This window comes from Podarcis muralis, chromosome 1 (genome assembly GCF_964188315.1).
Source record: "Podarcis muralis chromosome 1, rPodMur119.hap1.1, whole genome shotgun sequence".
NCBI lineage: Eukaryota > Metazoa > Chordata > Lepidosauria > Squamata > Lacertidae > Podarcis > Podarcis muralis.
Genome location: NC_135655.1, coordinates 57,878,309 through 57,896,393, shown reverse-complemented (window position 1 = coordinate 57,896,393; position 18,085 = coordinate 57,878,309). Strand labels below are relative to the sequence as shown.

The following is an 18,085-nucleotide window of genomic DNA, read 5'->3' as shown; positions in this document are numbered from 1 at the left end:
GCTGGTGAATCTTCATCAGAAGCTGGCACTGAAGATTCTTGCTCTTCTGCAGGTGTGGATGGTGAACTTCCTCTCTGGTGCCTGGGCTGTCCAGAAGATCCAGGAACCTCCCCATCTTGCTGCCCAGTGACATCTGGCAATCAAATAGAGGAGCAACAACCACTGTATCTGAGGCCAGGCAGATGGAGGAATCTACATACATCGGACAACACACAGAAAGAAGCCAGTTGGGAAACCAGAGTGTTTGTGTTTGGGCAAATAGTTGGGCAGACTAAAATTTAGAGACTGAAAAGTGCAAGTGGCACTTCATAAAATGCACATGGTGCTGCACCCATAACACATACAACTGTACTGGATCCCAAAGAACATCTTTCAATACACCTTATTGTGATTGTGACAGTAAATGTCTGTGAACCTAGCAAAAAGCTCACCTATGCATTGTAGTGATGTCACAGTCAGAAATCTCTGTGATGAACTTTGAGTCAACTTTCCAAGCGACCTGAGCTTCCTGTGGTGTCAGATGTGCTCCACCACTGGCTTGTGTGGCAACTTTTGAAGCACTGCTTGCTATCTTCTCTTTTGTCCGGCGTTTCATCTCACCCCTAAACTCCTTCCAGAATTATTGCCACAAAATCTGTGCGGCAGTCAATCAAATTTATCCTGTGAACAATGTCTCTTAGGTCTTCTGTATGCATTCATTTCCTTTTTGTTAATATTAAACTGAAACTAATTATGCACAATGGCATTGTTCACCAGGATGCCTTTTGTTTGTCTGAAGATAAATATTTCCCTTGCACTTGCCTTGCTGACTCCTTGCCTGAGTACTTTTATAAAGAGTTATATAACACGTGTACAATGCAGTTTACAAAGAAAGGTCAAGCATTAAATAAGGGCATTTGTCCATGTATGTTATTTAAATTCACATCTACTCTTAAGAAAATGTATCCCCAAACACTTTAAAATGATTATATATTGCATGCACTTCCTAACTAAGCAGTTACTTTATGCATTTATATATATTATGCAGGCTAATGAAGAATGAGAAAATGTCCTAGGTTGGGGGGGAAAATAAAATAAGCCTTCTGCCTCTGGGACAATTTACCCATTCATATTTATCTGAGATGTCCTCTCAAATTATCATAATAATCACTTATTCAAAGTACATTTCCCAATCTTAAGCAAGATTTGTGTGTGAACAGCATGATTCTCACCAAGTCTACCTAGTAAACAAGAGTAACTACCACTAATCATTCCTGGTGAACTGGTTGCTCTGTGTGGTTGGTGCTAAGTAATTTGCACCTGCTTTGCAGAATCTCCAAATGAATTTGTATTTGGTTAGGTGTCACTCCTGCTCATTGACACACACCACATGCTGCTCTTATGAACTTAATTTGGAGTTGTGTATTTGCACCAGAGGGACACGGGTGTATGTATGTATGTGTCTGATTGTAACAATGTTTCTTATTATTTCTTATCCTTTGAGATCATCCATCTTATTTTAGTGGGAGAGGGATGTTGGAGGTGGTTCCTAGAGAAAACCATGGTCTCTCTCACCACTCCAAATCCTGAACCCCTCCAACCATAGATTCATTTAAAGGGCCTTGTACATTTCATGATTCAATATAACTGAATATTTAATCTCAACATTAATTACGTTGTGAGCGCTAATAATTTCTCCATCTATTAATTAACGTATTCACATTCAAAGTATTCACACCTGTTTGTGTTTGTTTAGACTGTCCAGTTGCATGTTTATGGAAAGTGAGAATGAAACTGTTTGTATATAATATGCATGAGTTCCTTATGGAAATGGATGTGGAGACAGAGCGGCAAGCAAGCCTTGGATCTTCCACTGCATGGATACTTTGAAAAGGGACTTCACGAGACAATTTAAATGTAATACCTGCTGCTTTTGCACTTTAATTCCCACCTTTGCTCCACCAGCCCAGCGACAGCTGTAACCAGTGATTCCTATATCCCTTAGATAGATAGTGCAGGACCACAAAATCCACTTTCCAGAATTCTCTGCTAGGGTACACATATAAAACAGGGATGTTTTTAACCACATGAGCAAATGTCTGTTTCAAAATTCTAACTGAACCTCTAGAGCAGGGATGGCCAGCTGAGGCCCATGAGCAAGATGTGGCCCAGGAAATAATTTTATCTGCCTTACTCCCTGCTACATTTCAATCAGTAATAACATTTTATATAAAAAGGAAATTATTTTTTTTTAAAGGTTGTGTGAGAAGCCTTTCACGTTGTTAGCTGTGCAAATCTATGATTCTATCTCCAGGTTTTGAATGCAACAGCCCAAATCATGATCCAGCACACATGCACCATAACTATGAAACCGCTTTTCCTAGGTCATGCTGAATACAACTTCTGACTAGTTGCGAGAAGGTCCAATTGGACAGCAATATATACTCCCCTTCCAGGAATGGAATCTAGAGAACTGAGTGGCCGCTTATAATGCAGAAGGTGGCCATCCCATTCTAAAGAAGGGATATTATTATTATTGGATATCATTGATCATATGAAGCCAGGCATTTTTCATATTTTAAAACTCTTTGTCTGAACATTTACAACAGAACCAAATGGAAAATAGTAGACCTGATAAAATAATCTGAAAAATATAACCTATCCCACCCCCAGCTGATGTGTGAACATTGATATACAAATAAAATAATATTTTGGCATAGTTTGTTATTTATGTAGATGGTTCATTTGCCATTTACTGGTGAATCCAGTTTCCTAACTTGAAAAAAAACAACCTTATTGCTCAGAAACATTTTATTCGCTGCAACGTCTTCCTAAGCAAATAACTTCAGCCTTCCAATCAGAGAGATTGGCATGTGTGGCCAATCACACAAATAACAAACTGAGTAAACAGTTTATAAACAATCAATGGACTTAAATTCTGACACTGTTGTCGAATACTTATGAATCATGAATACATTCAAAGAGGTTAAGATGGGTTGTTAGACTAGCCATTAACAATGAAGGGGCTGAATCAAGAGGCAACAGCCTTTATTTAATATTATCATGGGGCACAGAGAACCTTAAGCTGATTTTCATTCAATGCAAGGCAACTGTGGCAACTTGGGATAATGGTTGATGCATCAGGCTCTGCTTGAAAGGTCATTTTCTTGCTGTCTGCAAGTTGGCCTGATAAAATTCAGGACTTGGAAGTTGTTAAGATGATGGCACCAGTGCTATGTTGGTGGTGTGAAAGAAGTGCATTTGGTAATATGGAGACAATGGAAATTTGGTGTGCCTAGAAACTGTGCTGCTCAGCAGCAGGACTGAATGATCAAATGTCTTACGCTTCTGCACCATGTGACTAGAAATATTAAAATCAAGTTAACTTCTCTCTTGAATGAGGTGCCTTGATCTTGCATTGTTGCCTAGTTCTTCACCAGGAGCATACAACAACTGGACTGCAAGGATCAACATGTAAACAAAATAAATATTATGTATTTATCTTCTAAATACTTATCATCTACAGATTTGGTTTCATTACAGGGGCACAAATCACTAGCTTGTGGTTACGCTCAATGAGATGTAGAAATAATAATAATGAAAAGAAAATGAAGCAATTATTTATGCCCAGTGCAGATGCAACACTGTTGATCTTTTACTCATGGTTAAGAGACTAGGAATAAGCTGCACATAAGATCACGCAGGAGTTATTTACTGAGCTAACTGTAATGCTAACACTAACCATGATTAACGCTCAACAGCTTTACCAGGGTTTGCCAGCTTATTGAAGCCTTGCTTCAAATCCTGATTAATGCTTAGTGAAGGCAAGCTTTTAACCATGCTTAGTACCACTGCAGATTATTTATTATTCTCAAAAATATTTGACTTTCTATAGGAAACCAGCACATAAGCTGACACTACATAAAAACATGTTAATACAATTGCAGACAAAATGTAAGACTCTGAGATGAATTTAAAATAGGAACAAATAAACCAAAGCAGATGTAATGATAAATATAATTAAAGTTCAAAGGAGAAAGAGAGGAGAAAGAATGCCTGAGACAAAAGGAGACAGAGGAAAGAGAGGGTTAGATTCAGACCTGCTGTTCAACAAATCGAAGGCCTCCTTCTATTCACAAAAGCAAGTCAATTCCTGCAGAGGCTCCCGTAGGTGAGAGGAGGAAGATAACTTTTGATAGTTCCCCTCTCCCCCTCCATACCCATATCCATGCTGTTCCGGAGGATCCCCCCCAATCCTCTGGAGCAGATTCTGGAGAGCACAGAAGGCTCCAGGAGGAAAGGAAATATTGAAAATCATGTTCCAGCTTCCACTTGTGGGAGCATCCAGTTTGCATGGCTGCCCCCTCCCCACCAGGGAAGGAGGGGTGAATGAAAACCTACATCAGGAACAGGACGGGGGAGGAATAAATATCTGCATTGGGATCTGCTGTCCATGTGGATCCTGCCGCCTGAGTCAGATGCCTCACCTTGCCTCATGGGTGGGCCGACCCTGCCAGTTTGTGCAATTCTGCTCTGCGCAAACCTGTACCCAACCCAAGGTATCTGTGCATGACCAACTTCCACTCTCTTAACCATGGTTAAGAAATCAGCACCATCATGTCTGCACTCTGCTTCAGACCCCAACACCCTTACATACTACATCTACCTAACCGAACAATGTATTTTTAAACCGCTGCTAACTCAATTGTTTTCTTTCTAGACATACAGTGAGTTATAGGGTATGTGGATGCGTGGCTTCTTATACTATGGTTTAATCAATATTACCTGGTTGCATTTTGTTCTGGCATGCCTACCAGAGTTCTCAACTATAAAGATGTATTTGAAAACAGACGGAGAAAGGGAAAGCAAGAGGACTGTGCCAAGAGCCTGGTAATTTTTGGACCGGGTGCTCTTTTAGATTTTCGTTCCATAGTGTTATTGTTTCTGAATTAAAAACAAAAAACCCCAGACAGTGTGTTTGGCTTCTTTTCAGCATCTCCCCTATAACATTATTTTATTTGTCAACTGGCTGAATTTTTAAAGTGTTGTGTGCAAAGAGGCAGTGTTAGACTTCTCACAGTCCCTCTCCTCAGTGTGATCAGATGCCTCCTTCGTTTCTGTGATTTAGTACATCTGTGTCATACACCTGGGTGTATTGTTCTGACACCTCCATGTGCATGATACACCTCATAATTTTGTGTTCACTATTCGTAGTTTGCCTACTCCCTGCCCTGAAGAATAAGCTGCCTTGGACAGGATGTTTGTCAAATGTTGCCAGAAGTCAGGACTACACCAGCTCCATAGATGCTTGGGTAGGATCATGGTGCTGGCGTACTGCTGGCTCCTTGAACATGGTTATCATGCTTCTAGTTTCTCAGTGAATGTAGGATACCATTTACAAGTTATTCGTGATATAAAAGCTACAGAAGAAACACCAAGGACAACTTAGTTCTAGGAAGTATATGGAAAGAGCACAGGCTACAGTACTTATAATAATCAGAGGTTTCAGCTACAAGAAACATTGATTCACTGAAAATAGTTATCTCTTTATGGCCATGTTGAGTCTTACCTGCCACTTGTATTGGCAGCTGATCCCTCCCCTGGGAAGTGCTGCTCTCAAAGAGTCCTTCCTTTTGAGATCCCACCAGATTTTTCATCTCCACTACTGGATTGCTTTCTTTTCCTTATATATTCTTTCCTTTCCCCCCATATGAACAGCTGGATTGCAGGAGTAGGTATGATCTTCTTTGTTGCCAGATAACTGGAAAGTTCTTTGGGTACAATTAAATACAGCTAGCAATGCAGCAGCCATAGTAGCACGCTTGAGAAAGTTCTTGGAGCCGTGAATTGTTCCTCTGCACTTAGGCCCATGTTTGCAGCATGCCCCTTCTTCTTACTGTTCAAGCTGCTTTAGATAGGATGAAAGTTTCTGAATACCTAAGACAGATACAGATAGAAACTGTGCCATGCACAATAGGTTACATCAAACTGGGTGCAACATCCATTGCACCTTCATACTGTGGCTTCAACTACATTATTAACTTCGAAAATGAACCATAACCACTATTTTTCATGTGTGTTGTTCTTCCTCCCAGTATACCCACCCAATGTACTAATGAAAGGACGATACATCACATGCTATGAGATCTATATAAAAGTAGAACTTGTGAAGCGTTCTAGCACATGTTCATTTTCCCCACCAAAAGACACACAACTGACAACCTGAATCTTTAGGGGTTGCCGATCCCATGGCCTGGGAGCCATTCACAAAATGAAAAAGCTTCGTATGAATTCTACCATACAGTAGTGCAAAAATGCATATTCTGAAAGGTGTTGTGTGAATCTGCATTCAAGTTCTAGACCACATGTCTCATGTCAGTGTAAGATTGCAAAATCCCAAGCGAAGTACAATTCAAGTGTGCTTTCTCCTTATTCAGAGCAATTAAAAAGAAAACTATTCCATGTTATCTAATATGTGTTTGAAAGAAGCTAAAACTTACAAAAGGTACCTGCCTAAATATTAGAGCATAAATGTACATTAAAAAGTCATTTGTAAATTCTGTGCATATTTAGCTATCGATGGCTTTTGAAAGCACTCTTTTTGGCAGACATTGCAGATGCAAAGCAATAAACACGAGCGTGTACACTGCAGAAGAAGTACCGTTAAGTTGTCTCTCAACAGCTTTAGGAGGGAAAGGGAGAAAGGCATGGCGGGGGGGGGGGGGAGAAGAGGGCATATGGTGTGTGATAAAGGAATAATGTGGCGTGTTTCAACCAAAGTTAAGAATTTCAAGTCCAACTGATTTCAACTAGGAAACATATGCATGCTTCCTTAGAAGCAAATCCCACTAAGTTTACTTGAGCTGTGCACAGGACCACAATTTTAAACATGTACTCAGTTCACCCACTAAAATCAATAGGACTTAAAACTACTTTGCTGTGGCTGCTGGTATCCATGACAATTTAATATTGTTGATTTTGTGGGTGTTGCTAATTCTCATTAAGGCAAAGGAAACTTAAGAAATCTCTCACTCAACTGAAACATTTTCATGTTAATAATTTCAAATAATAATAATAATAATAATAATAATAATAATAATAAAATTTTTTTTTATTTATATTCCGCCCTCCCCAGCCGAAGCTGGGCTCAGGGCGGCTAACAACAATAAAATAATACAACATTCTAAAATCAATTAATTATAAAATTAATTCAAATCAAATTTATGGCAACCATTGGGCAAGAGTTCTGTAAAGATTGCCAAAGGAGGGAGTCAGGCTGTGCTCTGGCCAAAGACTTGGTGGAACAGCTCTGTCTTGCAGGCCCTGCAGAAAAATGTCAAGTCCCACAGGGCCCTAGTCTCTTGTGGCAGAGCGTTCCACCAGATCGGAGCCACAGCCAAAAAAGCCCTGGCTCTGGTTGAGGCCAGCCTAACCTCCCTGTGGCCTGGGACCTCCAAGATGTTTTTGTTTGAAGACTTTAAGTTCTTCCGTGGGACATACCAGGAGAAGTGGTCCCGTAGGTACGAGGGATCATCAGAATATGGCTTCAAGATTAGCCAAAAAAAACCCATCAACAGTAATGGTACTTTGGAGTGATTATGGCCAGGAGCCAAATACATCTGTGCTGATGTGATTGAAGTGCTTCTGTAAACACGTGAGATACTGCTGAGTTTTGCTTTCAGCTGCGGTCCTTTGCACTATGCTAGATACTGCATTGGACAATCGTCTAATCTTCCGAAGAGGCTGCTGTGAAATGTGGAAACCGGAAATATTGGTGCACACAGGGAAACAAGGCAGAAATTTTGAATTTCAGCCCAATATAGTCACCCAATGTACTTAAGAGCAAGATATAAAAGTGACAGCTTCAAATGGAAACTCACTTCACTTGAAAGCGCTCCACACCTTGTTGTGGGGGCTGTCCAACATAGATCTATTCCATGTCTATATATACTTTAATTTAAAGTCTACATTGACAGGTAAATTGAGATAGTTTCTCAATGCATTGTGTACGTGTATTAGACATGGCATCTCTTAAACAGCTGACTAGCATTAAGATGTAATTTTAAAATTAAGAAAAAGGATTTTATAGCCTGATCTATAACCCAGTAAACCTTGAATATTTGCATATCAACCAGTATGGTTTCATTGACTAATTCAAAGACTGGAAAAGCACAAATTCAAGTGTTTAATCTTAGATTGGTTCCAGAAAAGGATAGTCATGAATAGGAAAAGCAAGGGGGGAAATGTTAGTGCTGTTTGAAATGTATGTAAGATTAACTTATTTGATTATAAAAAGAACAATTTTCCTCTTTTATTATTACATAAATTTTATTTGTTAACAAAGTTTAATAAAGCAAACTTAAAATAGTTACGGGTCAGACTGTTAATTACATTTGCTCACAAGAAATAACCACCGATACCATATTCAGTTTGTGGCTAATTTATTTAACATTTGCAAGCTTTTTACAGATGCCAAAAATGAATGCAATCGAATTATTCTTATTTTATATGACATTTTAAGACACAAAACACAGATTCTCTCCATATGTGAAATGTATAACATAAAAATGTTATCTCAGGGGAGTCTGATATTTTGTACATAGAAGTTCTGTAATTTACGAAAAGAATGCTACTAAAGATGAACTGATGGTATCAAGATAAAATAATCTAAATCTGGAATCAGACATGACTCAAATTCAGACACAAATCAAACCATGATGTGACGCCTGAATTGACAACACACAGCCTGTGATTATCCAGCAAATCATATAAGAAACCATGGTATGAACTGGTCTTGCAAGCCATCGTTTCTGCTATTATGGTTTAGCATGATAGGAGGTCTTTCCTAGGGTGTGCACAATGCAGGACAAAGTATGTTGTTTAACCTCCATGACATTTTTATACAGGTGAAATTCAACTAAACCAGGAGGTAGAGAAACCACAATTGGATGTCTTGAGAAAACATCTGGAATACACCTAAAAGCTAGTGTGGTGTAGTGGTTAGTACCAGAGCAGAATCTGGAAGATTCAGGTTCAAATATCCACAGAGGAAAGAAGCTCACTGGGTGATATTTGGGCCAGTTAGTGCTTCTCAACCTAACCTATGTCACAGGGTTGCTGTGAAGGGAAGGGCAGGAATCATGTACTCTACCTTGGAGGAAAGGTGGGATACAAATGTAAAAAATAAATCAAATAAAGCTTTTAGACAGGTGCCTGAGTTTGAATCTAGAACTCTGTACAAAGCATTTCTAGGACATACACCTTAACCACTTACTCTATAAGATAGCTTTAGTAACAGCAAAATGTAGAATTGATATTCTCTTTTTACACCTTCATTATTCATACATTATAAATATAGCATGTGGCCTTATAAAACAGTTTCAACATACGAGATTTTAGTAAGAAATTCTGTCCAATTCCACCCCCACTCCAAGAAACAGAAAAGAGCAGAGTGCGCACTAGTAATAACTTTCACTATTAACTTTCACTATTAAGAGTAAAGGTCTTTAGTATAATGCCATTTATGTAGGATTACTCACAACAATATTTGGTTTTACGCAAGTAAATATTATTGAATTAGTTGAATTCAGGATTTGCAAGCCACAAATGCAGTTTAAATAGGTGAATGTGGTTGCCTCACATTCTTGGAGTTCAACATGGGATGAGACGCAAAGTAAGTAGGGTAAAAAATAACAATGCTCCCCCTACCCCGCATGGGAGAGGGAAAATAATAACTTTTCTGTCATTGTTTATTTGAAATAGTTTTCTCTTAATGCAGGCATGCCCCTACCCCATGCCTGCATTTCCTGGAGCCACAAAAGAGTGACTGAATGCATGGTTTCTGCCTAGCCACTGGCCCGCTATTTGTCCATATACAGGACCTGTAGTCATGTGTGCTGTGTTAAGGTGTGGGCCCCTGAGAGCACTGGACCTAGGCAGTCACCTATATTTGCCCCACATGGGAAGGAACTGACATGATGTAGCAGAGCAAACAAAAGCAAACAAGCAGCTCTAACTCATGCTTTGTCTTTACATATGGAAGCTCAAACCATGGTTTGGGTTCTAAGCTACAATTAGTGCAAAGCATGCTTTGGTGTGAGGTCTGAATCAAGCCAAACTGTAAGATAAATGAAACTAAGACAGTGTATTGTAAAGTATGCAACCGTACAGCCTAACATAAGAAGTTGACAATTTCAGATTATGCAAGAGGGCTTCTAAAATGGATAGTCTGTTTAAGAGAACTGGGAGGAGATGCTTGCATCTCTTGGCACACCTCAAATCAGACATTGTACAGGATAGAATCATTGTACAGGGTGGGGAAAATGGTATATGAAACTAATACCAAATATTAATTCAAAAGCAACAGATTTACAAATCCTGTCACCTAACATCTTAACACCTATATACCTCTTATCTGGAAGAGGTGCAAATTAAAAAGGTATCTGGAAAATATGATGTGTGCTTCAGTAATCAGATTTCACTCTAATGCATGAAAGATAATATTTATAGATTAATAAATTATACTATAATCAATGAGCAGAAACTAATAAGAGATGACTGGGTCATATTAGATACATATGCCGTGCTTCAAGAATAGTTTTTAGTAAAAACGTTTAAGACTTAGGGAACACAGAGCCACACAGGTTGAATCACTTGATATTCATTTGAATCGTATCTAGGGATCCATTAATTCTTTGCTGGCCAAATTTTAGACTATCTGCCTTTTGGGAATATTTACTAATATTGCTGCTGAATTAATTCTACTGGGAAGTTTTATGAACATACTGACCCCCAATCTCATCCTTCCTTTCTGTAATGTGGTTTCTATTGAATGAAGAACCAAAGGAAAAGTCATTCTAAATTAGTCATTCCAAACAACCAGCTGCAAGGGATAAGATAACCTCATGATAACATTGTTATCTAATGCTAGATTATACCTTACTCCATCACATGGAATGACAACTCAAATCCCCAGATGCAGATGAAAAAGAATATTATGTGTGAATGTATGCATAGATGCTCCATATGTTTGTAATCTTATAACGCAAGAGATATTCTACATTACAGAAGCAACAGTTATTTTAGAAATACAGTATTTATTTTTCAAAAAAAAAAAAGTTATTTCATTCTGAAAACATGGAAGGTTTTCAGAATTGAGAAAATAAGTGGAAACAAAATGTGCTAGATTTGAGCCAGCATTCGAAGAGATGGAATTTGGAGATGGGGAATCAATCTTCCAAACATTATAGTAAGTTATGGTGCAATTCTGCAAACACATGAGCCAGCTTGTAGAACTGAGCAAGGCAAATGAAAACAAACTACAAGATGCCTAGAGTAATTTATTTTACAGTTTTAATTAGGAGTCAACATGACATTGTTAACAACTGAAAAAACAAACAATGTGGAATGGGAAGAAAAGGCCTTGAAAAAATAAGGAAGGAAATCAGGAAGAAAGGAAAGAAAGAATGAGAGAAAGGAAGAGTATGCTGTCCACCTCTCTGGTACCTTAAATAAGGCATACTGAAGTTTAAGTCACAGTGGCAGCATTACAGCACCTGAAAGACAAAAAGATTAAAAGCTTTGAAAATGTGTTCTATGTGCAACCTTTGAATTCTGAAAATCTTAAATAACAAACTGTCTAAAAATATATAATAAAGTCTTACTCATCTTTCAGCCAACAATTTCCAGGGGGTTTGCTCAAAAATTTCACACCTAATGGCCGTAGTAATATGATTCTCTTGAATACTTACGATTCCATCACTTTATTTTCTCTTGCAATGTTTTCCTCACTGGGATGGCAAAGTCACCCTCAATTACTTTTCTCTAGTGAAGAAAGACAATGAAGTGCTTTACATGTGGGGATGCATGACTAGTTATAATTGTATGAGTATTCTGCTCATAATAGACAGCAAGAACAATGGCAACATGGAAGCTTTAAAAGCCCTCATGTATTAAGGACTGCAAACATTTTCAGAAGCACTACTAATTTTCACCACCTGATTATGAAATCATGCTGAATGTTTCAGAAATATTCAGCACCTGGACTCATTATCTCTGAGAACTCCCAGAAAGTACTGAACAGAACTCAAAAATTCACCCCTTGTATTTCTTTCCTCACTAACTCCTTTGTACCTCTTTAACAGATAACATTCTTACTGATATGTATTAGAAAACAAGTGAAGTCTGATTCCTTGCTATGCTAATAAATATGGCTTTACCTCATTGGGATAAATGAACAGTTATTTAATAAATTTGCTAAGAGAAGACGGAATATCACCCCATTTAAAAATGATTAAGTGTGCATTCAACACATCTCCATCAAAACTTAAAACTGCATACCATGAAATAGTAATATTAACTCAGATTTTCATTTGGTGTCAGCAATTAATACTTACACAAATATCCTTCAGAGGATCCATGTTAGATTGGTAACATCAGGAATATCCATATCTTTGACGGCAAGGTTTCTTTCTGATGACTTAAATAATTCTGTCCAAAACATCTTTCCGAGATTATCATCATATTTGAAGGTGTGAACACTTTAGAGCTGGTACCATGTCTGCTTTCACTATTCCTTGGTTGTGAAAGTCCTATGATCTATTCCACAGTGCTGAAATACCTGTAATCGCAGTGTGTAGCCTTTTCACATGAGGCCACTTTTCGTTCCCTATTACATTTGGAATTCAAGTATTGGATTTAATTTATGTCTTAATTGTTTCAAATGCCATCATTTCACACTTTTTTCTTGAAAAAAATGATACTATACCATACCATGTACTATAAATATTATTGCTTTTATTAATAATGCCACTGATACGTTTCTTTTAGAAGATACCACTATTAAACATTGTTCTGTTAGGTGAGTTGCATCTCGTATTAAATTGCACTATGACCTAACCTAATGTTTCTGCAGGTGATATTGTAATATTCTTCTAGAATTAAAATTTATACTCCCAAGAGAAAGATCAACAAAAATAGAGGAAGGCAAAAATATTCCTGTTTCAGAATTATTATTATTTGGCTAGCACCAATTCAGCAGTAAAAATCCCCTAAACGCATATCTGATTATTCTTGTCACAAATTAACATTTTGGAAGCACTTATAGATGGAGAATTGAACAATATCCAGTTTAGAAACTGTTCAGGGGGAAAAACCAACTAGCTAGGCTTAAAATCTCAAATAAGATCAAAGGAAACCTGACATTGCTTGATACATCAAATTTGCTAGAATAAAATTTGGTACTGATGAATTAGAAAAGTGTTCCAAAATAGCTATGCAAAACCTGCTCCCCCTACAAATTCCATAGCTATCTGGTCATGTAAGCCATCGTTGCTTCATGATTTCTTTAAAAAATAATAATCTATGGATAGGCTGGTTTATTTTGTTGCTGCTTCATTTTTGAAAAAATGAATTAATAGGCTGGAATTATTTAATTTAAAAATTCTAGTCATATTGTGCTTATACTGGTGAAATAATCATATTGCTTGTTGTTTGGGTATGTTTTTGTTTGATTCAGTGGGGATTTGTTGGGCATTGCATTATCACATGCCCTGATAAATCTTGTTTTCACCAAGACATGTTAATGGAATTCTCTGTTCATTTCAATGGAGGTGCCCTATCCCCATATGTCCTATCATTGGCGCACTTAGTTTGGGTCTATCCGCTAAAATGAAGAAGTCCTTAAAAAGATTGGGAGACACCATACACATACATATACATAACCTTCCATGTGTATATGTGATCTCTTGATCGGGGCAAGGATGCATAGACATTAAACAGAGGAAATATATTGCTATATAATATATTGTTCTAAAACTCTATGAGATACAAAAGGTATGCAAAAGTTTTGTCTGAATTATGCAAAAATCTCCCTGTGTTATTTGTTTTGCTAATTTTAAGACCCCCCCCCCCATTGAGTTCATGGTCTAGACTAGCCACCTTGCTAAGTAGTGGATACTCCAAAAAAATTCCTACAATTTAGATTAATTCATTTATTAATACATTCAAATGTGCATTTTTCTGGGTCAAATTTGTATTAATTTTTCAAAATATTGTAAACCAAAAGAAATAAGACCAGTTTCCAAGTTGAAATAATGTGTATTTTAAAGTTGAATGGCTTAGTTCTGAGTTTGAGAAGGATGATGAAAGGGAAAATAGCAATGTAACAGTGCAATCCTGTAAAGGTCTACTCAGAAGTAAGCTCCATTGAGTTAAATGGGGCTTACTGGCAGGTGAGTCTATAACTGGAAGCTAAAAAGATGTATTACAGATTGAGAAGTTGGTTTTTTTTAGTAACACTAAGCAACATTCAGAAGTAAAGTTAAAAGTAGCGGAAAACATAATATTTGATTTTAATCTTACAAGGAATTTTATCTCTTAACTGTATTGCTAAACCACGGCCCTGATCCAGTGGCTCCATTGTAAATAAGGAGCTCTGATTAAGAGTAATAAGGGGCTACCTTATTGTCTTCAATTTCACGGGAAACACCAAATATATCCATACGAACCTATGCCTGCTATTGGGACAGCCCCTGCCTATACAGAATGCCATGCAAAGTACAATGCAGCTTCGCATAAAGGAAATTCTACACATGTGAGGTCTGCTTTACAAGAAACATATATGCTTTAAAGTATGTGTACATGTGGCAGAGACAAATTCTTGACTCTCTGGCACAAGTAATGACTTTTGTGTCAACGTATACATCGTTCAAAGTGGATGTCAGTTTGAGAGTATGGACTGCATATATACACTAAATGTTATAACACGTGAAGTGGACCTGGCTGTCCATGGTTTCAAAAGCCATATCCAGGGCATTTATCCTCCCCCTCAGTGAAACAAAAGCAAGCAAACACACACACACACACACACGCAAACATTATACTTATTGGAGAACCCATCTACACTACAAAGTGTTCCAAGTCACTGGGGCTCACAACTAGTTACAATGTTTTATTCTATATGGGTTTCTGTAGAATGATTTGAGTGGCAGTGCTGTAGGTGTACTTGGAGCTCTTGTTAATATGATCAACAAAAGGAAGAGAAACGAGAGAATTGGGAAAAGTGTAAAACAAAAAACAAAATTAAGTAAATTTAACTCCAGCCACTTTGCTTCACCACTGTAACATAGCATCGAAGTTAATGCTTCACACAACTCTGTAATCTACACATGACTTATCCTCAATTTCTTCAACCTCTATGGATTAGCAGTGTGCTAGGCAATCATATATACAAAAAAAAAAAAAAAAACAACAACAAAAAAACCAAGTTCCCTGCCTTGAAGAAAGCAGGTGACATACAAAGGGTAAGGAAGAAAAGGGATGCAGCTAAATATATGCAACCTTTATATACATATATTTATTTATAATTAGTATTACTACAAAATGTCAACAATCCCCATCTGTCCTTTCACATAGCAATCTGTCATTGCAAGTTGTGCAATAGGCTCAGTAGGCATTGCAGCAGAGGTGGGTCTCAAGGAGATAAAGGAGAGGAGAGTTGTGACCTTATGGATCAGTTCAGGGAGGGCATTCCATGCATACGGGACAGTGTGGAAGATGCTAAGTTCAACCTGAAATTATGCAGAGCAGCAGTTCTCCAGGTAAAGACTCAAGGTGTGTGTGAGGTGCCTATTTTTGAGACAGAGGCAGTGTGGTTTTTGTAAGTAACGACTGGCTATTAAGCAGGCAAGTGAAATAAGTGATGCAGGACTACACCAAACTCCTGTTACTTGCCACTGCTTTTCATAGGGCTGCTTCATTCATGAGTTTCCTACATGAAGGGAAACTCAGTGCAGAAAAATATGTGTACACCCACATACATTGCTGGGCATGAAAATGGCACAAGTGTTTATTCTGCCTTGGTTACACATGTTCAGAAGCTGCAGCAGGTGGTTCCAAATACAGGTAACCACAGCAGAACAGACATACAACATGGCGTGTGTGCACATATTTTTTTCCTACCTGGGGACATGCCATGCATGAAATAGCCCTAAGTGATCACCAGTTAGCACAGTAACTTTGAAATAATGACTGGGGAACAACTGGGAAGGGATCTTAAACATATAAAGGGAGAGGGAGTGGGGATGAAGGAGGCAAGACAAAAGAAAGAAATGGGATCATCTATTTCAAATGTGAAGGAAATTAGGTTATTTTATGTGATTTCAGTTCATTATCTAAATAGCTAAAACATATTAATAAATTATTTTTATGACTGACAAACTGGACCATTTACAACTATGTATCCTCCTTTAATATGAAAAGGTGTAGGGGAGAAAAAACAAATTAAAAGAGATAAAATGCTTCCCCTTACCCTTCTTCTTCCGTACTGAAGCTTGAAAATAGAAAGGGAATGAATGGTAAATAAAATGTGAAGAGAAGGTCATTCTAAAATGATAAATCCCTGTTTGAGTCTCAAGCACCAACACTGAGCATACTCAGTACTATGCTTTCCCTTTTTCAAATCACCATAAGCATTAGTAAAACTAGCACAGGCTATGTTTAAACTCTAATTCCGAAAGATACAATCTAAAAGGAAGAATACCATGGCTATGCCGAAAAGGAAGATCTCATCCTAAAAGTTAAACAGCATGATTTAGATTTTTTAAAATATCAGCATGATTGTAGAGGGGCGGTGGCGGGGAATATTTTAATAGTTTGAATTCAAAGGGGAAAGAATTGTGACAATTTCTTAGGCCATTAGTTCCTGACAATCTTAGTGCAGATTCTAAAGAGGGGCAGACATGAATTAGAGCTTGTGCAACACTAATTGGGAAGCAGCCGTGTAATATTACAGGGGGCACAAAGCTGAACATGAGCTCCACAGAACCACTAAATTAGTTCCTTGACCCAACAGGCTGTTTCCTCAAAAATAGCAGCCCCTTAATACACAGAATAGCAAACTGGTTTAAAACTGAGGGGGAGTTTTTAAACAAAACAATTCATTCACAAGAAGGGGGACACTGTCATGTATTCAAAGAAAAGAAAGAAATTCCACTGGAATACCACAAGGTAAGAAATATTATTGGTCACAAATAAGAAAATCGTAGTGTTGGACATTCAGCCCAGACTATTGTTGCTTTCGAGGTGGGGAAGAATAACACCCGCCCCTGAAGATCCGAATCAAAGAACTTTAGGGTGGGAGTGAGCTTATCTTCAGGCTGGGATGGGAGAGGATATTTGTAAAGGACCATAAAAAACTCTGCCAAAGTTTCAAGTGGCAGCTTGGCTGCCCTGAGCAGTGCATTGACACTCCTTTGTAATTCAGTACAGAATGGCCCCTGAGAATTATGCTGTGTCATGATGTAGTATTATTCCTAGAGGTATTATTGAGGGTGGTGGTGGTGGGGAATGGTGGCTGTTGTCATTTACTGTGGCAACAAAGCTTTTCTATTGTTAAAAAAATAAAGTATTCATGGCTGAAGTGTAGACCCACATGGACTCCAAAGTTCTTTGATTGCTTCCCACCCATGCACTATAAAAGTCACCAACATCCCCCCACTGTTTTCAAGGGGAATGAATGGCCCTGTGAAAGTGGAGTGGGGGGAGGCTGGTCCAGTTTAAGAAGAGAGAGTACAGAGAAAAGTAGGAAGAGGAACCCATTAAGAAGAGGGACAATACAAACACACTATCAATGATAAATAGTGAGCACATGCTTTCCATGCAGAAGGTTCCAAATTCAATCCCTGGCATCACCAGATGGGACTGGGCAAGATTCCCATGTGAAACCATGGAGAGTCATTGTAGGCAATTTTGGATATATGGACAAATATTTGTACTATGTTCCTATGGCAGCTTCCTGTAAGTCTATCTTTTTTATATACTGGCAAATAAAAAATATATTTTAAAGCCATTTAGACTAGTTAATAAAACATTTATATGCACAATAGATATAGTGTTTGAACTATTTTTGTTAGACATCACTGATGAAAGGAAGTCGAAAAACAGTAACAACAGCAGCAACAATAATAATAATAATAATAATAATTTAAACTTAATTTTCAACTCCATATTCTGTGCAGCATGAACGTTTGCATACTCTTATAAATGGTAGGTGGTCTTTCAAAAGACACCATCACATCTACAGCCTTATCCTATGCAAGTTTACACA

The 18,085-nt window shown here is 37.9% G+C and overlaps 1 protein-coding gene and 1 long non-coding RNA gene across 10 annotated transcripts in view; both read right to left on the bottom strand.

Moving 5' to 3' along the window:
- The window catches only part of SHANK2 (SH3 and multiple ankyrin repeat domains 2), a 330,073-nt gene that overhangs the window by 30,761 nt on the left and 281,227 nt on the right, over nt 1-18,085 (bottom strand). For 6 of the 9 annotated variants that reach the window (XM_028728438.2, XM_077929335.1, XM_077929326.1 and 3 more), the window contains one exon: nt 16,289-16,309. The exons of the other annotated variants lie outside the window; for them this stretch is intronic. In XM_028728438.2, coding sequence (XP_028584271.2) covers nt 16,289-16,309 — 21 coding nt within the window. The remainder of the gene's footprint in view (nt 1-16,288; nt 16,310-18,085) is intronic. 9 annotated transcript variants of the gene reach the window in all.
- LOC114596725 (uncharacterized) lies at nt 11,306-16,281 on the bottom strand. The gene is made up of 3 exons (XR_003706616.2): nt 12,375-16,281; nt 11,730-11,802; nt 11,306-11,534 (listed from the first exon to the last, which is right to left on the bottom strand). It is a non-coding gene; the product is annotated as an uncharacterized LOC114596725 (long non-coding RNA).